Source organism: Ascaphus truei, chromosome 3 (assembly GCF_040206685.1).
Source record: "Ascaphus truei isolate aAscTru1 chromosome 3, aAscTru1.hap1, whole genome shotgun sequence".
Lineage (NCBI taxonomy): Eukaryota > Metazoa > Chordata > Amphibia > Anura > Ascaphidae > Ascaphus > Ascaphus truei.
This window is the reverse complement of record NC_134485.1, coordinates 236,347,198-236,370,546: the sequence shown is the minus strand read 5'-3', so window position 1 is coordinate 236,370,546 and position 23,349 is coordinate 236,347,198. Positions and strand designations below refer to the sequence as shown.

Sequence of the window (23,349 nt, the reverse complement as noted above, 5' to 3'; positions counted from 1 at the left end):
GTACATATTTATCTCTTCAATCAACTTTTACCTGCAGCTCTTGAGCGCCGGTTAGGGGAGGATAACCCCTTCATCCCCATCGTTTCAGTTACAGACTTTTTTTGTTTGTTTAAGAAAAATTTTAAGACATTTAGAGAAGTGAGATGACGGGAATAATATGAAATCTTTACTCCAATTTTGAACTCTGATAGACATATCCCCAGGTGTTTACAAAAAGTATTTCTAATATGTCAACATATAAAAATATATAATTCTGTTAATTAACCTGCTACTTTAAAATGCAAAGCATTTAAATATTCCAAAAGCACAGCCAAATAGATTAGAACTCATGCGAAACTCCACAAATTTAGAAAATGGCAAAAAAAGAGCAAACAAAAGAAGTCTAAGCAACGCACTCCTGATTTACGTTTTATTCTTTATCATAGTAGTATCAAAAAATGATTCAATATATCAAAAATGGCATTCTTATTCCGCATATAAAAACTCACACAATAAAAATCACTGGTGCTGTGTCTTATAGTCTAAAGAACCATATCCAAGGTTAATCCTGTTTAGTAGCAAAAAACAGATGTTATCATAAAGTGCAATTTAACAACGGAAATACATTGGGGATGTAACACATACTAAAGGTTTGCAAACCTAAGAGGGAACATATAGTGTCTGCTCCTTGTAGTTAAAAACTAGAAATAGTTTGATTTTATGATGCCTTAATGAACTAATACTGTTTTAACGTATGACATGCCTGACATTAAAACAATACGACATTAACAATAAGGGGAGGCTGATACGGCACAGAAGACTAAGACGTGACATGAAATCATAAACAAACTATTAATTGGCTCTCTTCCAGGATCCTAGTGATGGGAGATTTTGCCGTGTGCCATGTCGGCATCTAAGTGTCTTTGGAACCTGAACAACAGAGCAGACATTATCCACATCAGAGGAGGTGTGTGAAGTGTAAGAGGACATAGTGGAAGGGTTGTGTATGGTTGCATGACTGCTTTAGGGGTTCTCTTACGTCTTTTGGGGCATAATGAAATTGTTAATTTCTAGCAACATTGCTTCCTCTGTGTTTTGTAATGCTGTTATTGAACAAAGGCCCTTGCTCAATATGCTGTGAAGCTGCTTCCCTGTGGTACCATTAATTTAACATGGCTCATCTATTCTCCGATACTTGGAAGTGATTTCACTGAAAAGTGGCCCAAAACTCTCACGCATCTCTAGCTGCGCTTCAGTGTGTCAGTTGCCTGTCTGTCATGTTGTACATATGACTACAGTTCAGTAGCAAAATGGAGAAAACTCTTTGGAGGCAATTTTAATGTGTTAATGGTCAGGAACGGAGAAGGAAACACCTTAAAGAGATTACATATATGTTCTGTAAACTTGCAAGTAAGAAAGCAGTGGTGAGAGAATTGTATTGTACTATGAACTCTGCACAGGAACTAGAACTTTTTAGCTCCATTTGAAGTGAAGTGAAACATCGAGTGACAAGTTAACAATCAAATCTAATACTGCAGTAAATACTGCTTTGAAATCAAAGCTGCAGACCTACCTGGACCATTGGAGAAGACTGGCTTTGCAGTGGACTTTGTTGTAGTAGCTGTTGTGTAAGAATGTCACATGGTTGAGAAGTTAGGCAGGCCTATACAAAAAAGAAATATATCACGTGTATCACAATCCCAGCAAAAGGAGTTGTCTAGTGGAAACCTCACAGCCTTTCAAGTGAGAGATCCCGGTGTGAAACCCACTGTCTGCACTTTATGATCTTGGGAAACTCACCTTGTTTACCTCTGCTTCAAGCACAGGAAATGGTAAACTCTTTGATGCAGAGACATGTGTCTGAAAAAATCTATTATGATCCGAGGGGAAGGTGCACTCATGACTAACAGCCAGCTGCCATGGGTGCTCGGTCACAGCGTACGGTGCTCGGTACAAACACCGCAGAAGTCAATGTACATAGAAGAATGAAGAACGGCACTCCCATGGTCTTTCTAAATAAAAAGTGAATTTATTGAGCAGTGATAAATGCTCAATAAATTCCCTTTTATTCAGAAAGACCATGGGAGGGCCGTTCTTCATTCTTCTATGTACCTTGAAAAAATTCTATTTACAACACTGCTGCCAATCACAAGAAAATTATTATTGCAAATAAATGTCTCTATTTCCACCCAATTGTGTACCTACTGTAGATAAACCTGGGCTGAAGAAGTAGCTTGGTGGTAATGTCACTGCCTATGAAGCGGGTGAATTAAGTGTCACCATCTTTATGCAGGAAAGTCAGTTTATCTACCTGTGCCTCAGGCATGAAAATTCAATTGTTAGATTTTTATGGACTTTGTTTTGCCTCCAAAAAGTCTGTGTTTAGCATGTTTACATTGTCAATGCTACATAAGAACAAACTATAGGATGCGTTCATTAATTTAATTTAATTGCTACTTTACAATGCAATTTTCTCTTTATGTTTTAATAATAAAATGATATTCAAAGAACTTTGCTGGTTTAAACAGATTGGGCTTTCTGGCACTCAAACGTATTAACACTAGTTATTATTATTATTATTTTTATTTTTTAATGATACTTCAATGTGAGGTCTTACATTTCTTAATATTCAAATTAATAGGCGGAGAAGCTTTAAATGCATGTAATAAACAAAGGACTCCTCTGTATTAGTTACAGAGCTGTACATCAAAAAGATTCATAATACAATAATCATAGAAGATTTAAAAAATCTCGGATATTGACAACTGTTAATAATAAAACGTATAACCATCTCTCTGTAACTTTGAATTTGTACCTTATACAATGCTTTGTTGTTCCCATTTTATCACAAAATGTATTTTCATAAGAGGAACATATACAGTACCATAACATACCACATATGTTGTGTTTTATATTCACAATGCTATATACATACCTGAATTGAGGCAGGCTGACTCAATCTTGGCAGTGATAACTCATGCTGCACGCTGGATGTTGTTTGATGGGACGGAGTGCTAGATTCTGAGGTCAACTTTGTGGGCGTAGCTGAAAGAAGCAAAATGCTTCAATTCACAAGATAACACTCACTTTATCATGTGGAAGACTATACTGTAAAGAGTCTTCAGAAATTATAATTGTACAATAGCACAGTTATATGCCACTTTGTATGTATGTGCAATGCTATAAATACAAACACATACACACACAAAGTGAGTGGTGTATCAAGACTTTTAAGACATGCTCATAGTTGTCAACAGTCCTGAGTTAGTTGAGACGGTCCAGATAATTAATTCTGTGCCCTGGGGGATATTCGTCTTGGCCAATGACTCGGGAGGTGAATCCCCATGATTGATAGACAGAGGCGATGAGTCATCCTGCATTACCTGTATTAGGCCAACTTTGGGCCATAGAATAGCAGAATTGGGTACAAGGTATGGACTGGCAGAAGGGGTGGTCATGGCGAATCAAAATGTATCCGATATTTATGCCTGGAAAGTTTTTTTTAAAATGTTAGCAGCTATGGATGCTCAGAAATAAAAGTTATTTTTAGCTGGGTTTGTGTGTCACAAGTAACTCAGTCACTTAGTGTGGGTTATTTACGTTGGGCGATGATTGTTATTCAGTGATCAAAATAAGAATTGGTGGAGGTTTTTTTTTTACAAAAAGCAAAAGCAATAATGGACAAGTCACATCATTTCATCCATCAAGATGCATCAAGAAACTCCTCCTGTAATTACTCTCCAAAACTCCTCACTGACGCATGGGGCACGAAAGTACTCAACATGAAGTTACTGAAGTCGAAATTGAAGACATCAAAGTAGTTGGATACATTAATCAAAATGCACTTTTTGAACTTGCCATGTCATCCCTGCATCTTATAGGAAATGTGCAAAACATGAACACCAATGTTAGTGTAACTAAATAAAAAGTAACATTCTCGCTATTAAATTCATTTTACAGTCTACATTTTCGTTTGGGTACAATGGCCAAGTGGCCGAGATATTTTCTATACTGAATAAAGAAAGTGTCCTTACTTACATGCAGGCTCTGAAATGGGGGTTTCAGAGGATTTGTGTGAGCTCCTTGGGGATACTGATGGCGTCCGGCTAGGGCTGGGAAGTGAGGCACCAACATCTAATGCATTAAAGTGCGGTTCAGCATCCAGACTTAAGTCCTTGTCCTGAAAGCAAATAATTTCATTTAATTTCAGTACACCATCATCATTTATTTTTTAAGTAAATACAGGCCTCCGCTTAAGGGGCATCTCAAACATATTAGCAGAGAGCGAGGGCCATTACACTGGCGAGGGAGTTGCACACACATATTATGATAGTACTGTGATACTTGTGTTGTAAGTAGCTTTCACGAATGGGGACAAAAACATTTTCTACGAGAAGGGATCTTTCAGACCTGAATTGTGCTATTTTCAGCTCCAGTGAACCTCTGATTGCCAAGATATTTGACTGTGAAGTTACCAGTTTTAAATCATACTTCAAGGCAACCAAAAAGCTCACCAGAGAGAGAGCAGGAGCTATATGACAGAGCCATGTTTAGCTAAATAATATGGTGTAACTAAACTTTTTTTTGTAGAGATACAATTATTTATGTAAATCATACATAACCCTGTGAAAACATGACATAAGTTAAGAAAAGCTTGTACCTTTAGTTTTGATGAGACAATGACTTCTGATGATGCCTCTTCTGAACTCAAATCTTGTCTTCTTTCCACTCGTACATCTGCATAACTAATTACAACAAAAGGTGACATTCAATGCACTATAACAAGCGTCCAGTACGGGGAACATTTTTTATATCGTTGCACGTCAAATCATGTTAAGCCCATCAAGAAATGTATTAAAAAGTCTGTTTAGCTCTAAATGGGTTAATACAATTGATATTTAACTTCCAAAGTACACAACCTGTTTAAACAGCATTCCCTATATTTAGCATTCCTTTTGTAAAAGTTACTAAGCCAGGGGGTCCCTTCTCCACAGCTGATCCCCCCAACACAACCCAATATATTTCGGTTTATTTGTGCTAACACAAAAAGACTACAAATATGGCCATGGGGTCACCAATAGAAAGCCACCAGAGATCTAATCGTAGTGACGTTTCAGCTATCTATTGGCCACCGGAGTGAGACTAACTTCGTCGGCATATTGTGTCTGCAAGGCCCACCACTAAAGTTTTCAGGGACCACAGTTTGAGAATCACTAATTTAGTCTGCTTTTAGGATGATATCAAAGGGCAACAAATATTGACTGGTTTCTGTACATTGTAGTAATCCAGCTTTTCAGAGTCTAATGAGGGACAATGTGTAATTGTGCAAAATGGAATTTCTTCTTGTCACTCCCTTTCTCTACTCGCCTCCTATTTCCTCGTAGCACTTGTACAAACTAAGAGAAAATCTCCTGAATACATGCGCCCAATATTGGCAATGTATACAAAGTATAAAAAGCCACACAAAAAAGCATGTTTCAATAGTTTTATAATAATAATAATAATACATTCCCCTTTCCCCATATTTTTATAAAAGCCAAAATTAGAATACGACCAGCCTCCCAGTTCTTTCCTTTATCATTCCAACAGAGCACTATAAGTGAAGAAAAAATCCCAGACTCATCCCCTAATTTGCTGCCACCGTCAAGGATAATGTTTTGGGTGTCCCTGGAGCAGCCACCCCACTCAGCCCCACCCATCAGGAGTCCCTGGTTCCCTGACACCCTGCTTGCACATGCTGGGTAAAAACACAGTGTGCTCAGTGATCTATGCTCTAAAAACACAAAAATATACTGTGGGTGTGCGGGACACAAATAAGTCAATCCCTGGTAAAGGCTCTGGTGACTTTATTAAATTACTTTCACCACTGCCCCTCAGTTGCAACCATATGAAGCATAAGACTACAGATACTTATAGACATCATGTTCCAGGCCAGTGTGCAATCTAGAAGTCATGTCTTGTATAGGAAACAAAGGCTTATTATTTCAGTGCTACCAGTTCAACATGTTGACTACTTTCATGAGTTTGACGAAGCATGATACATAAAACAGTAGATGTTGTTTGCAGTAGAACTGCAGCACAGTAGGACAGTAGGACATACCTCACCACAGTGTGCGTGCATACAATAAATTCAGGCTTGGAGTTCCACTGATGGTACGTGATATAGTAATGAGTCTGAAGCCAGATCCACTGTTGGCCTTTAGTCAGAAACCGATAGCAGCAAGACTTTCCCTTTCCAAACTGCAACACTGTTGTTGGAACACACAGGATTTCATTTGCATTAAAAAAAAGAGCAAGAGAACGGGAAACACGTTAATCACGTAATATTTTATTTTCTGATGGCTCTATCCTGTTTTCCAATATTTGTTTTATTTACTCAGCACTAGAGATAGAAGTCACAGACTGTGTATAGACCAGAGACTAAAGATGACATTCATAGTAACATGGTAGACAAGGTAGAAAATACTCAATTTATTCATCAACACCAAATAGAACTTTATGGTCATGGTTAGAAATAAATATGGACTATGTTGAAAGTAAGTATAGTAAAATGACCCAAATTGGTATTTAGCTGGTCACTATTACATTGAACTAATGTCCAGATTTGGCACTTGTCTACAATATGAAACTTGCGATGAAGATACTGGCCCATGATTCTGAGAATGCATTCTGCATGTCAGTACCATGTGACCCATGTCAATAGTCTTCAAATCCCTCTGGCTCATCCATCCCAAGAGAATAAAGAGATACTGTTCAAGGAATACTACCAAACTAGGAGAAAATTAATCACCGCCACCTTATCCCCAGAGAGAGGTAAACTGGAGAGTAATAGGGTTGATTTAATCCCTCTGTCTAAAGACAGAAATTGTTTCATTGTACGCTTATTGGACAGAAATTCAAACTACAGTAAGTCTATTGGTTGTGGCATTTTATAAAATATATGACTACTATTATATTATATAATTTAATCTCAACAATAGGGCAAATCTGTTTATTGAATGAAAACAAGTTTCAGAGCTGCCCATGGTGCAATAATGTCAACCTCCAAGGAGCTAAATCAGTGAGATTTGTTAGTTAGTCTCTCAAAGATTTGATATAAAGGATAAGTTACTTTGAATATGACTTCTATGTGAAGCATACACATGTACTACATATATATATATATTTTATATATATATATATATATAGCAACTGTAAATATTACTGTATGTTCATGTGCATGTCTTAGACAGGTCTGCAAACCTGTTGCAGACCTGTCTAAGACATGCACATGAACATACAGTAATATTTACAGTTGCATATATATATATATATATATATATAAATATATATATATATATATATATACAGTGTTCGACAGACCTATACATTTGCTCGCCCCGGGCGAGCGGATTTAACATCGTGGCGAGCTCCTATTGGCCCAAGCAGCACACAAGTGCTACTAGGTGGCGAGTAGATTTTTTTGTTCGGCGAGTAGATTTGTCGACCACTGTATATATATATATACATACACCATGCCTGCAAAGCTACAGGATCTTAAATAATGTTTACTTAATAATACTTACAATGTTCATGGCACCTGGCTAATATTTCAAGGTCATCTACGTGGTAATAATCATAGCCAGATGTACCAAGCACTTCAAAAGGCAAATATCCAATGATTGGCGGTGCTCTGCGTATGCCAAGAACGATAGAGAAAAATCAGTGCATTAGATAAAGTGAAGACAACGGGGTCTATGTACTAAGATTATTGTTATTATTATTTTAAATTGTGCGTTAAAATGTAGTGCTAAAAGGTAGTGCAAACCTTCAAAAAAATGTGTGTCCTATGCATGCAAATTCATTGTCATGTTGAATACCTGATTGATACAATTTAAGTTAAAACAGAATTATGTGTATTTTTATTTATAACTAGTGTTTGTAAATATAAATTATTAGTGTAATATTATTTATAATAGACATACTATAAAAATAGTACAGTTTGCTAACGACCAGTACGTAATGAAAAATGCGTGCTGCATCAAATACATTTTTGGTTGGTACATACAGTAGCAACTTAATTCTGCGTTGGTAATATAATAAGAGACTTTTAAGGGTTCACGGCCAAGTTCAACTTGGCAGATGATTTTAATGCTCTTTCTATTTTTTGGGATCACAGAAACATTATTTTTTAGTACACACCATTTACATCTATACTACTAGCGCAGTCCATTTCTGTGCACCAACATTTTAAAGATATTGTTTTTTTATGGTGGTTTTATTTACTTCAAGAAGCTAGTTATATAGGTAATATTTTCTACATTAGCTAAGTGGGCCTGCACCCATCATGTTTTGCATCTCTTAGACTTCACTACAATTTTTAGTCTCTATTTTTGTATGCTTTAGGGGGAGATTCTATATTGTCCCAACAGGCTGTTTGGTCGTTTTTTGGTCAAAATTTCCATTTTTGAAAATTCTCGGGGGAATTTCCTCTGAAAACAGCCCTAAGAGTAATTTTCAGTCCATTTAGAATAAGGCTGACCCTGACTTACCTGCCATCCCCAGCAAATGTTATATCCCTAAGAGATCACACTAACAGTGTGTCATATTTTAATATTATTTTGGCACTACATGCTATATTGCTGCCATCCTTTTTTTTAAATTGACACATTTAAAGTGATTAATTACTCATAAATCAACCTGTTTTTTTTTTTTGGAGTCTCTGTGCTAATTAAATGGATGTATTTTTCTTTTCTAAAATGTGGACCCTGTACTCATGCAAATGATTCAAATACTATTGATTTACCTTTCCATAAGCTACAGAAGATATGAAATGTGTTGGCAGTTCCTGCAACAAATAAAAGATCAATGTCCCACCTGTGATCTAGAAATAGAAACTTCCATTCCAGACTGTGTCTTGATGTAAATTTTTCCAAAGATTCTTCCACTATACACATTTCCTAAAAAGCAAATAAAAGGAGACAACTGACAAAATAAACCAAACAAGACCTATATTCCAGTATAGGCCATTACTTTATTGTTGGATTTATATATCTATTTATTTATAAAATGTGTTACCAGGAAGTAATACAGTGAGAGTTACCTCTCGTTTTCAAGTATGTCCTGGGCATAGAGTTATGATGACAAATAATACATGGTTACATTAAGTGAACAGGGTTATACATTATATGTAAAGACATTGCATGACCAGTTAAAAATAATATATGTTATAGGCGTATGTAACAGTTACAGACCAGATTAAAATGTGAGACAGCTTTTGTTTTGAAAGAACTTACAGCTCTTGTCGACCGCTTACCAAAGAAAATCCATGACCATCTCGCGGTAACTTGCGAGCTGGTCCATAGCAGGCGTTCGCGGGGCTTTTATTTTAATAACATTATTGTAGCAGGGGGTCTCCGGAACTGAACTGCATTGATTTCAAGTCCGGGTAGCCCTGCTTCCCGAGTTACAAGAAGGGGTGTCGGTATCCCAGTGACCATGTTTAAATTCTCCTGCGTCACGGCCCAGGAGATTTAAACAAACCAGAGGGATACCAGCACCCCATAACGAGGCTTGTAACTCGGGAAGCGTGGGGTCCCTAGCCCTGAAAACAGTGCGGTTCAGCTTCGGAGAGCGGCCTTCTACAATAATATGTTATCAAAATAAAATAAAACCAACTAACCGCTAAGGCAATGAATGGGTTAAGCCAGACTACCTGGTTTACTGGGGGTAGAGGGGGTGAGTGAATGGGCTTGTTGCTCCAGGGTGGGTGGTTAGGCCTACCGGGAAGGTTGCGGGAGGGCTAGTAACCGCTATGGTAATGAAAGGGTTAACCTGTCCCACTACCCACCTGAGAGGACTAACCACTCACCTTGGGCAACTACCCCCTTCACCCACCTCCTCTGCCCCCAATAAACATTACAATACAATACATCAATACAATACATTGAACAACCCGCCCAACACATACAGCACAGTAATGGACAAAATCCCCATTATTCGTATCTGGATAATAGCTAATTTGCCCATTAAAAAATAAAACATAACCAAAACATTACCCAGCCAACATATAGTAAATGAAAGTTCTACTTACCCATTCCAGGATGAAGGCTGTCCTCGACCTCCTCGTCTTCAGTGGGCACCAAGAGTAAAATAAAAAATCTAACTACTGGTCACTAACCCCTTAGTCACCATAGTGGTTATTAACCACTATGGTAATGAAGGGGTTAAATCTCCCGCTACCCATCCAGAAGGCCTAACCACCCGCCCCGGGGCAACTACCCCCACCTCCTCCACCAATTGATTGGCACAGTGGCACCCTATGCCCTATGGTCACAGATTGTCACTATGGCAGTCAATGTGCAACTTGCAAATCAAAAAAATCAAAAACAGACTGACCGCGGAAATCCATGGCTCAAAGGAGCCGGACGATCCGAGGCAGATTACAATTCCATCTCTAGTTGTCTTGCAACATTATATACAGTAGACTAGTGGAGGGTTTAAATAAAAGTGTAGTATACAATAATGAACCATAAAAGTTTGTAACATGAAAGGTTCTCTTATTTTATGTACGAGTGTAGTGTATGATTAGTAACTTGGTGGAGTTAATTGTTTCTAGAAAGTTTAGTTCATGTGTTAATATCACAATTGCTTTGTTAATATTATCAGAGTTATTACTGTGCTTCACTTACCTTTAAAAACTGTGGTGTTGCAAGTCGAACGGTAGCAACAAAACACACCTGTTTGCCAAGTTGCGGTCGGTATGTCCTTGGTACAGACCCTTCAAAGCCATTATAAGAAGCTTTAGGCACTGTGAGGAGAGGGAAAACCACAGACCTTTTAGCAACACTTCATCCTCATACAGTTTTCACTCACAACATTTTCAAATACATTACTTTACAAAATATAAGGAAACGTTTTGTGTAACATCCAAATATTTTTTTTAATATTGATTTTATTTGCAGAATTTGAACCGGGCAGTTTGCCAGAGCTGCACCACGCTGTTTTTAGCTCAGGGATCTCAAGATACTTTCTAGATGATTATGGGCCTCATGCAGTAAGCGACGATTATGTGAAATCGGCAAGCTTATCGATTAGTCATGTTATTGGCGTTTTTCCCTCTCCGTATGCAGTAAGTGCCGAATACATTCAAAATCAACCAGAAAACAAATCCGCCCACTCTCACGATGATGAGCCGATCACACACAGGTGTATCGGCGTGCGTGGCGGGGTGCTGTTAGGTTGCACAATCACAAATCTTGCTGAATCAGGCGAAACAAGCATGTTTTTGATTGCGCGCCATATTTAAAGGCAACGTGTACTGCTAATCATTCTCTGTGTTGTTGGGAGTGAGAGAGAGAGAGACGCACAGAGCTGGACGATTGAACATTTGCATATTGACTGAGAGACTTGTTGTGTATTGGGTGAGCTTTGTCCTTTGTTGTTTTGTTTACATCTTTGTCTTGTTTTATATGTGGAAGTGGGTCGTGTGATTGCCTGTACATTTCTTGTCTGTTTTTTGTGAGTGCTGGAAGTATGCCCGCAAAGCGTGGGAAGAGTGATGCTGGTGGGAGTGGGAGTGCTACTCGTGCGAGTACGCGTCGGAGTGAACGTTCTGTTCAGGGGAGTGATGTTGCTGGTGCACCGAGTGGTGTTGCTGGGAGTGGGAGTGCTGTTGTTGGGAGTGGGAGTGCTGGTGCTGCGAGTGGTGTTGCTGGGAGTGGGAGTGCTGTTGTTGGGAGTGGGAGTGCTGTTGTTGGGAGTGGGAGTGCTGTTGCTGTGAGTGGGAGTGCTGGTGCTGGGAGTGGGAGTGCTGTTGCTGTGAGTGGGAGTGCTGGTGCTGGGAGTGCTGGTGCTAGGAGTGTGAGTGCTGGTGCTAGGAGTGTGAGTGCTGGTGCTAGGAGTGGGAGTGCTGGTGCTAGGAGTGGGAGTGCTGGTGCTGGGAGTGCTGCTGGTGGCGCAGTTGCTGATGGGGTGTCTGGTGGTGGCGTGCTTGCTGGTGGCCAGCTTTTGGAGGCTCTTCCATTGGAAGAAGGAGAGTCCAGTCAGCACCAGCCAAGCTCTGACCCTAAACCTGCTCGGAAAAAACGTGTGGAGAAGCCACGTAATCCTCGCTTCAATGACCAGGAAAATAGGGCTCTTGTCACTGGCATTCTGGAGCACTATGACAGTCTCTATGGACATTTAGTAGGTAAGTGTAACTTTACATTTATTATTCAAATACATGTGATCCTAGGTCATCTGAGTTTTGTTCATATGCAAATATGGGTACACAATATCTTTCTATGTTCATTAGTGTGGAAACACAGCTTTTTATCATGCCTTACAAGGACAAATAAACACAGGCGGTCAATTTGCCAGAACTGCATACAATATGAATGCAACCTTGCTTACATGTATAGGTTTAGTAGTCAATGCTCATGTGCTGCACATATTACACATAAAACAGCATGTTTGCTATCTCTTGGAACAGCTAGCAGTGTAGGAAACTGGTGCTTATATTATTATTAATTTACCTCATATCTTTTATATGTTTTTCAAGGGCGGACAAGTGCAGCAAGCAAAAAAGAAATGTGGGACACAATAGTCATTGGTGTCAATGCCTGTGGGAATAGTGTCAGGGACAAGTATCATTGTCGGAAAAGATTTGATGATATTAGGTCCAAATTGAAAAAGAAAATACAAGACCAACGCGTGCATGCTACTGGCACTGGAGGTGGGCCCACACCACAACGTCTCATATTGACTCCATTGGAGGAGCTGCTTCGGCCAAAATTACTTACCGTCGTCGTGGAAGGCTTGGCTGGTGACCGTGACATTGGAATTTATCCGTCACAATTTCCAGCAGGTGATAAATATTACTGTACTAGGCGTGTCGTTGCTTACAGTTATTTTGCATATTTACACTGCTTTTTATACTGTCTTCACAATATAAGCATACCTGCATCTATATATGTATATGTCTGATTCTGTATATATATATCTCAAAATAGACATATATGTAGTAGTCCTACTAAAAGCAGTAACTAATATAGCACGTGCCATTGCGTGCTCATTTACATGTGAATTCCCAAAATGCATAGCTGCAGTGGAAGCAATTGATGGTGGGCGAAGATGGGGAACAACAGGGTAGTACACATGTGTAACACATGTTCATGAGAAATTATTAGTAGCTACAGGTACAGAACAGAAATATGTATCATATTATTGTGTATTTTATTGATTTTACTCCGACAAACATGACATTACTGCCTATTTTAAGCATGCATCAAAGAAATTGCATGTAACGGCCTACAAACATCACTGGCACTAACACATCTATAGTTGCTTATGAAAAGGTCCATTTTTGCTTTATGTCATATACAGACAGCATAATGAGGCACACGTATCATATGTTATGTCATTGTTTTCATAACTTAAACACTGCAGATGACTACTTAGCTCATCTACCATTGTGTTAAAGCAGCTGCAATTAATATCTCATCACAGCATACACTTCAACAGAGGGGGTGGGGTTCAGCACACACACTAATTACAGCCTCATTTCACGGTCAACTTAGTTCACACCATTTGCACCTGTTTCAAGTCATTGAAAGGTGTGGCTGATTAGGCTTTTTGGGGAAGGGAATACCTTTCTTACAACCTGAATAGCACAACTGAAGTTAATCACACTCATTTGAAAGCTTAACTCTAGCTACTAAATGCCCCAACAACTCATTACTTATCAAAGCGTACGTCACACATTAGTTCACTCATATCTATAGTTGAACTACTATGAAAGACACATTATCACACACTGCATGTGTTGTCTTGTTGAGTCACAGCCACATTCAGGTGTGCCACATCTTCGATTAATGTACCACACATATCCTCTACCAAAAACAACACTTTTTGCAATATGACCACCTTCATGATAACCATTGTGAATGGTCATCTCATGATAGTTATGTACATTATGATACTGATATCACTACACAACATATGATTTTTATGTACTCATTTAATCTATTTATCCTCACGCATTACTGCAGAAACATAGTATGTTGTATGTTAGGGAACTCAAAAATTCTAAGTACACAGGCATGTACAGTGTTATTACAACTATTTATGTTCACTTTCACACACATTTTCGGTTAAGGAACTGATGTTGTTAGTTAATCATAAATACAGAACATACAATAAGTGTTTGTTCAATATTTACACATGTAAATGTAAAACTTATGTTATTGTTATATATAGTTGCCCCTGGAGGACATGTGTCACCTGAGATGGAACAAGTGTCTTCACCTGGGTCAGCCAGCTCAACACTACTAGAAGGTGAGTGTATCATTTGCTGGCCATATAATATGTGCTCTTCTATATGTTATGTTGTCATGTGCATTATTTGTTTTGCACATCTTCTTTAAATAGGATTACTTAGTGTCAGTGAAAATTAAGTGTAAGGCAACATGTATTGTGTTAGTGATGTTAATTATCATGTAGGACTTCTGAGTTTAGAGCAACTTTTCATTCATTCATATTTCATACTGAGTCCAAACATTATTCGTAAGTCAAGGTAGTTTTTAATGAGGTTATAAAACGTATGCTAACATGTTAGGTGTTACTTAGGACATAGTACAATTACATAGTAACACAGCATACATTAACATGCCATTTAATAATGTGTACATTTCTTTTTAGAACATCATGGTGATGAGGATGATGAGTATGATGAGGATGACGCCACAGAAGAGACTGAAATACAATCATGTGACCATGAAGAGGTGCCAATAGAAACTGTTGTACCGCCAAATCGTCCATCAACTTCCACATACGATGCAATTGTAGCTTCAGAGGGAAAAATAGTGGACGCAGAAAATCGTCGCCATTCAGACATGATGACAGTGCTGGAAAGGATGATTGGACTGCAGGAAGAAACAGTATCACAATTGGCACATCTCCACAGAGTCTTCATTGAAGTGCCTAAACAGTTGCAAAAAATCAACACCTCATTCGAAGCATTAGTTGTTCAGCAAACACAAGCTAATTACTGGAGAATGACTAATGTACCACAATTCAACACCTCCCAGCCAGGATCTGTTCATGCAGGTCAGTTTTCACCACATTCATCTGATATTCATTCACCAGGCCCAAATGTTACCGGTCAAGTAGCAGACATTGCTGTGCAGGTTCCTGATGACATCCTACCGCTGCCATCTGTACAAATTCAGCAGCAGACACCTACAAAGGAGGCGACAAAAACAAAACAAGACACACATGAAACAGACCAACCATCACTTGTGCAGTGTATACCAACTTGCTCACATGTGTCACTGGGCACAAGCCCTGTCCGTGAACAGTCACTACCCAAAAGCCCTGTAGGTGAATCGCTGCCCAAAAGCCCTGTAGGTGAGTCGCTGCCCAAAAGCCCTGTAGGTGAATCACTGCCCAAAAGCCCTGTAGGTGAGTCACTGGCCACAAGCCCTGTAGGTGAGTCACTGGCCACAAGCCCCGTAGGTGAACAGTCACTGGCCACAAGCCCTGCCCGTGAAGTGCCAGAGGCCACTCAAAGTGGCTCTGTTGTGCCTAAAGTTGGTGGCAAAAGAAAAAGGAAAATTCAAGAGACAACAAGCAGGCCTGTTACTCGCTCGCAAAAGGAACAAAAAAAATAAATGTTATAATTCAGAAAATATGTCTTTGGCCTTGTTTTGTTGACTTCAGATTATCTAATTACTATTGTATGTATGCTGAAGACTGTGTTGTTTCCAAACTTTCAACTATGTTCTTGTACACGTGAAGTTTTGGAAATGTTAACACTCATAATTAATTGTGTTATAAATATTTATGTTGTAATCGTCTGTTCAGTAATGGTCCACCAGGAGCCAGTTGCTAAGTTTAGAGAAGCTGCCATTGACTTTGCAGCAAAACATTGCATTTGGGTGTGTTAATTGATGTAAGAATTGCATATGCATATTAGTCACATGCAATTATTAAAACACCTAAGTAAGTGCAAACATCTTTCTTGTACGTGTACAGCAGGATTATGTGTAAATTATTACTTACCTTTGCCTTGCTTGGCCATTGTAATTTTGTCCTTTAATCAGTTGTGTGTTCGTTTCTATAACATCTCAGAATGTATAATAATATATATACACACACACACACACACACACACACACACACACACACACACACACACTGAGTGAGTGTGAGTGTGAGTGTTTGAGTGTGTATATATATATATGTATATATGTGTATATATATATATGTATATATGTGTATATATATATGTATATATGTGTATATATATATGTATATATGTCTATATGTATATGTATATATGTGTATATGTGTATATATATATATGTATATATGTGTATATATATATATGTATATATGTGTATATATATATGTATATATGTGTATATATATATGTATATATGTGTGTATATATATATGTATATATATATATATATATATATATATATATATATATATATATATATATAGTACTATATAAACTGGTATACACAAACTAATACACTTCATGCTTCCTTGTGAAAGCACACTATTTTAATAATACAGGCCTAATGTTTGAGAAATATCCTAAGTATGAGACTCTAACAGTATTGTGCTTAAACAAATGTTTATTACTTAATTCAATCATGTTTCTCACCATTTAAATAGGTTTCATACAAGGTATACTTAATGCCATCAATGTTGTGTGTACTCCTGCAATATAAAAAAAAATAAAATATTATATATAAATATATATATATTTTTATAAGAGATATATTTATATATATATATATATATATATATATATATACACACGTATTTAAACTCATGCAGACAGGGAGTTAACCAGACTTTCACATACACACAGAAATGTAAGCGGGGAAAAAACATTTCTTTTTGCAGGTGTGTTTTTACTGATATGCCTGGCTAAGAAATATTTTCACACACTGGTCTTTGTTAGTTTTCAAAAAAACACTATGTGAACGCATTCACAGTCTAGGGATGTTTTTCACAAACGAGATAAAAGAAGGAGAAATGTTTCTCCCACAGTCCCATATCACGAACCACAACTGTTAACCCAATTAGACAAACAAATCCAATTGGCGTTTGAAATAAGGAGTCAAAGTAGTTACTTTTGTTGACCTTGACAAGGAAAAACAGGAGTTTGTTAGCCATTCAGCACATTCATTTTGATGAGCAAATAACACAGACCTGCACACAGCTTTTGTGCTACTCAGACATGGCTGATGAATTCGTTAACAATATTAATCCCCTTTTAGGGTATAAGTACATGATCTGTGAAGCCATCTTGAACAGTCGCGGACAGAAAGCAAGCACACGCCAAATCGATGATTTCATTCGAGCAAAATATCCTTATTACCAAGACCGTAAGCATGCACGGAATTTTAATTCCTCAATAAGATTCACTTTATCAAGTAATGATTTTTTTGAACGTGACCAGGATAAGCTACAACACACCTATGGTTTCTGGAAGATTGCCCCGGAAAAACAATTTATCCTGAAAGACGGCACTTATATTGTCGTGAAAGGCATATTTATTCCTAATGGCAATAGCAATGTATCCGCTACTACTGATCCCTTTGAATCGATACGTGCTGCAATATCTGCAGCCTCCATTCCTGAAACCCACATTGTACAAGAACAAAAGTACTATGATTATGTACCAAGCCTTTCAGCTGAAATTGCATTGGAATGGGAACCGGAAGAAATGAACCTACCTCCCGACCAATTATTTGAAGAAAGCAGTGGCGATTCCTATGAGCGCATCCTGGAGGAGATATGTGCCATACTGGATTCAGCGGTTGGGTTAAGCGTGGATGAAAATGGCTTGCATTTCTGGAGCGACCAGTTGCAGCCAGGCGAAGAGTTAATTCTAGAAGAATGGTAAATATAACAATCGTTATGCGTTGACTCTGCGTTTAAATTTTTTTTTTTTTGTAACCACCATTTTCACTTTCAATGCGTGGATACAGCGTAACATTGCAGACTGCATAACATGTAGCGATCACAAACAAATTGTTTCCTAATACAATATAGTAGGACCTGAAAGAGTAGTACACATTGCTGACGGAATAAATATACGTACTTTCCTATCCCTTTAAACATATTAGCAACATTTTACCATTACTCTAACACATACCTGTTTTGTTATCATGCAACATCTACAACATTGAAAACCGGGTCCACCACGTATGACGTGGGACCCTTGTCATGGGCCAAGGCGTCCTTAAAAAGGATTAGTGATGTAAGTCCCGCCCCCAAGCGACGTGCGCGCCTCAAAGCCTATTGGCTGTCATGTTTTGTTATAGTAACGGTAACTGCAGTGTGTGATGCGTGCGGCTCAGTGTTTGTAGGCGTACCCTGGGCGTTAGCTGAATGTTAATTGAGTGGGAGGAGTGTTAGCGTGCGTTTCACGCTGGCTTAACATGACGTCACACGTATTGCATTTGCGCATTGTGTTATCGGCCGTGCTTTCTGTCCAAACACGTCTGTTTAAAAAGAATACAGATGTACTCGTTTAGAACGAATGTAGTTTCATATTCATTGTATTTGAAATAAAGATTTTATGTTTAATGGTATTTTCAAGATGTATTGAACGCACAACGTACGCTTTGTTTTGCGCATGCGCTAACAGTTAGTGCAGCCAAGCGTGAAGTGCGTGCGCACACTAAGATGTGCGCGCACATTTTTCAGTATACAGGCAACGTTCACATCATATACATAGTTATGCCTGCTACAAATTTAAAAAAACATTACATACTGATGTACACTTGTAGTTCTAACATATAAGTGAGTGACGTGTGTATGTACACAATCATATAGAGCTGTGTAATGCGTTGTCACGGATACATATATAGTAAGGTGCCATATTTGACCATCATATGTTTGCTGTATTTCAGAGATGTCGGGGAAGATACAATCGGATCAATGTATGATTTCAGAAGAGTCTACCTTTATATGAGATGATTGTGAGGAGGAGCCACCGACTACTATACTACATATGGAACTAATTTTATATTGCTTGCAGCGCTTATTAACAAACAATTAAAAATGTGATACCCTTATGCCTATATTGCATAAGCACGTAATTAACATAATGATGTTGCAAAAGAGTGCCTCATGAATTTTTATTGAGTGTTCTTTAATGACTACTAACATTTTATGACATGGTGTGTTTTATATATAACAACCATTCCCACTCTGCTAACACATTTGTGTATTCTAATATGTAATGGAACGTATGACTGTCGAAACTATGTAACAATAATAATAATAATATGAGCATGTTCATGTATAGGGCTGCTAGTTGTACGCAGCGATTTACAGACACATGTTTCAGCCTGAGGTCCCTGGCCCGTGGAACGTACAAATGTTTTTTTGCCGCATGAGGCACAGGGAGATAAAGTGACTTGGCCAAGGTCACAAGGAGCCCACACCGGGAATTGAACCAGACTCCCCTGCTTCAAACTATCAGTGCCAGTGTGTGTCTTTACTCACTGAGCCACTCCTTCTCCCAATGTAAAGGACACTTACAACCAAGTAGCCATTTATTTTTAAAATCTCTTGTTACATGGGTATGTAGATAAAATGGTTTGGGACTGTAGCAAATAATGTTACTGGCCAGATGTTATGGTCCCCTCCAATGCATGATGTTCTGAATATGACATCACCATCATGTTATGAAGTACGTTTCTGTGTATATTTCATTAACCTAACTAACTATAGTTTACTGTGTTTATTAATCGTTTAGAAATACATAGTATAGTCAATATGATGATATAAGCTACCATAATAAAGCTGGTGTTATCATTTGTCGGTGTTATACATGGATCCTACACCAATTGATAGAGACACAAACAGTTGTCTTAAAAAGTGTGTCTATGCTAGTGATGAATGTGCTCCCGTAAGTAAACAAATAAGTACAGTTATCCCCTTTTCTCCAACCACCTCTATATTACATTAATGGAAATTATAAGGAAACATACATAAAATGTGATGAAATGTGAGTAATCATTTTGTAATACAATGCACATGAAAGCTCAAGAGTAGCTAAATGCATATACATGATACAGAAAGTACATATATGTAACATTTGTGTTTAAACCAATATGTTGGGTTTTTAGTTCCAATAATTATAGGAAGATTGAGGTAGCCACATCTTATGAGAGATGTCAGCAAATATACATACCATGATCAGTCATACTGGAGATATACCTATAATGCAAAGGAACAATATATAAATTGCAAACATTGACATGCCATCTTCAGTACCGTAAACAACACAGCAAAGTGTGTATTTGGTGTTAAATGTACAACACCATGTATATTTCATGACATTCAAAATGTAAATCAGCCTGGTGTACACATCATCTGGATGTACATGTTACACTGCACCAATAACATTGTATGTAAGCATACTAGAAGCATGAATGATTATGGGCATAATATGTGTTTTGTCTTAGCATAAGGAATAACACAATGCTAAAATATTATTGCTTTGTTACCCAAGTTGTATTCACATACACACAACTAAAGTACAATTGAAGAGGGATTATATAACCTGTGCAACAATAACATACCGGTGCCACATCCCTTTGTGCACACAGCAGAGAAAAGAAAGGTGTGCAACCCATATTCATCTGTGTCCTAACAGAAGGTTATATAAAGAAACATTATTGTTAATATAACATAATTAAACTATAAAAGTAGTACTAGGAACATATGAGTTTGTACTTACAAGAAAAAAATGAATTGATGAGATTCTGTCGTGTCTGGCCACCACTGGCTGTTTGTTCATTTTCAGCAGCTACATGGGTGGGATGCTCGTCTACCAAAGCCTCAGCTAGGTCTGACTGTACATTGTGCCTGAGTGCAACATTGTGCAAAATGCAACAGGCAAGGATAATATCAGACACTTTTTGAGGCTTGTATAGAAGAGCCCCACCAGTTCTGTCCAGACACCTAAACCTGGTCTTGAGTAGGCCAAATGTCCTCTCTATAACAGATCTTGTAGATATATGGGCTGCATTGTACCTGTCCTCTGCTTCAGTTTGAGGGTTTAGCACCGGAGTCAAGAGCCACGGCCTAATTCCGTATCCTGAGTCACCTATAATGAATGGAGCACACATAAGCTGACATTAGTGATCAAATTGTACAATGCCAACATTCCTAAATCAACATGTGTTTTGTGTTAGAACATGTAAATATGTACTCACCCAGCAGCCAACCAGGTTCAAAATGTCCCTCTTCGAACGCATGGAAGACTGAAGAGTTCCTCAGGATAGAGGAATCGTGACTGGAACCAGGGAACTTGGGTACCACATGCATTATCCTCATCGTGGCATCACATACCACCTGTACATTGAGTGAATGGTAGTGCTTCCGATTGCGGTACACATGCTCACTCTGACTAGGTGCAATCAAAGCAACATGTGTGCAATCGATTGCACCCAGCACACATGGTATCCCTGCTATATTATAAAAGCCAGTCCTGACTTCCAGCCACTCTGTCGCCTCTGTAGGAAAATGAATATAATTCCTAGCGCGTCTATTGAGTGCATAGAGAAACTGGGTCAAGGCCCGCGAGAATGTAGATTGCGAGACCCCGCCCACTATGCCCACAGTTGTCTGGTATGACGCGGAAGCAAGATAATGTAATGAGCACAGCATTTTAACAAGCCCAGGGACTGCACGACCTCTGGCTGTGAAAAAATCTAAATCCCCCCTTATCTCCTCATAAAGAGCTAAGATTGCTGCTGAACTCAAACGATAGCGACTTACAATCTCCTCCTCACTCATCCCATCTAACAGGGTTCTCTCCCTGTACAGACGCGGACGAGGCACAAGTTGTCTCCTCTGTCTTCTCCTCTGATCTCCTGTCCCTCTACCTGTCCCTCGGCCTGTCCCTCTCCCTGTCCCTGTCGTATCCGCGTCACTGTCACTGTCCCTCGGTGTGTCCCTCCCTTGCCCTATATGATTGTCTTCATCATCAAGCATGTCATAGAAAAGAATGTTCCTCCGTCTCCTAAACATTCGCAACATTTTGAAATGAGTAGCTGTGAATGAGCAGGTAATGTGCGTCCTTTAAATAGGTATGTGATGATGTCAGGTGACATAGTAAAATGCAAGGTGTTACATTAACATAATAAAGTACTTCTGTGGCAAGCTGTGTGCACTTGTTGTTCTAAGTATTTGTTGTGTGTATTCTGCAGGGAATGATGATATTTGGCAATGATGTGACGTGAAGCTTTGTACAAAGATTGCTTGCAAATAAATAGTTGCATGTGCAATGCATGTAACACTTGTGAACGCAAGAGTCAGTCATGTAATGAGACAAAAAGGCTGAGATTGACGTGGGAAAAGTTTTGTGTAACATGTGTAATTATCCATGTTATTGTGACATGTTGGCAACAATGAATAGTCGTGTGTATATGCATGCATTTGTGTAAGGAGGATAGTTGGTATAGAATGAGTTTACAAGGTGTCCCAATGATGAATTACTGTACATGTGTGTATAAGTTAGGTTGAAGTGCTTGTAATGCAACGGTTACAATGTAAACATGCAATGTGATTGAGCGTCCAATAAGTGACGTCATGAAAATAGGGAGGACCCAAAAGTATATGTAAACATGAGAAGACAGATGTACATGAACGTTTAAAGATGCGTGTCACATTACAAGCATTGTGTAATGTAAAGGAAGATGAATATACTGTGTATGAGTGACATGTGTGACATGTGTGACATCATGTAAATAATTGTCGCTGAGTTGAGTAAAATGTGTGATATGATGTGAGGTTCTCCTTTAAGAGTGTAGTATAGTATTTTCCCTTGCCACATCATCACATGATGAGTAATGTGACCCGCAAATGCTGAAAACATGTAAAAGTCGAATGTTATGCAAATAAGACACATCAGCTGTGACACAATGCAGGGAATGCCCCCCACACTGTAATGCAAATGACGTTTGTATTGTGAGCAATGAAACGTAAACAGTACTATACTGTTATACGTCCCCGCTCCATTGACTTCCATTGATGTACAGAAGATGTTTTTTTTCTAAGTGCCGTTCCGGCAGCCTTAGCGATCGTTCTCCCGTCCAAACTGCCAACTTTAGTTGGCGGGAGAAATCGGCCATAACATCTCAATTTCGTAGTGCCGATCAGCCCCGATAAGCTGTTTTTTTTTGTTGAATCCAGCCGATTTAAAAAAGTGGCGATCAGTGTCGAAAACAGGCTTATCGGCAGGCGACTGGCCATAACCAAATTATCGGCTCCGAAACCTGGCGATATGAAGCACTTATCGGCGCTTACTGAATCTCAAACCCAATTTTGGCTATAACATGGCCATATTTCCCTTATCAACGCTTACTGCAT

The 23,349-nt window shown here is 38.6% G+C and overlaps 2 protein-coding genes and 1 long non-coding RNA gene across 8 annotated transcripts in view; all 3 read right to left on the bottom strand.

Annotated features, from left to right (window-relative positions):
- The window catches only part of RPL31 (ribosomal protein L31), a 279,049-nt gene that overhangs the window by 84,096 nt on the left and 171,604 nt on the right, over positions 1-23,349 (bottom strand). The window lies entirely within an intron of this gene.
- The window catches only part of NPAS2 (neuronal PAS domain protein 2), a 147,757-nt gene that overhangs the window by 19,367 nt on the left and 105,041 nt on the right, over positions 1-23,349 (bottom strand). For all 6 annotated transcript variants that reach the window (XM_075590388.1, XM_075590384.1, XM_075590386.1 and 3 more), the window contains 8 exons: positions 10,650-10,768; positions 8,836-8,918; positions 7,545-7,651; positions 6,080-6,227; positions 4,640-4,724; positions 4,018-4,159; positions 2,915-3,024; positions 1,553-1,642 (listed from right to left, as the gene is read on the bottom strand). In XM_075590388.1, coding sequence (XP_075446503.1) covers positions 1,553-1,642; positions 2,915-3,024; positions 4,018-4,159; positions 4,640-4,724; positions 6,080-6,227; positions 7,545-7,651; positions 8,836-8,918; positions 10,650-10,768 — 884 coding nt within the window. The remainder of the gene's footprint in view (positions 1-1,552; positions 1,643-2,914; positions 3,025-4,017; positions 4,160-4,639; positions 4,725-6,079; positions 6,228-7,544; positions 7,652-8,835; positions 8,919-10,649; positions 10,769-23,349) is intronic.
- On the bottom strand, positions 16,608-20,295 carry LOC142491032 (uncharacterized). Its single transcript, XR_012800233.1, has 3 exons — positions 20,165-20,295; positions 17,694-17,848; positions 16,608-16,668 (listed from the first exon to the last, which is right to left on the bottom strand). It is a non-coding gene; the product is annotated as an uncharacterized LOC142491032 (long non-coding RNA).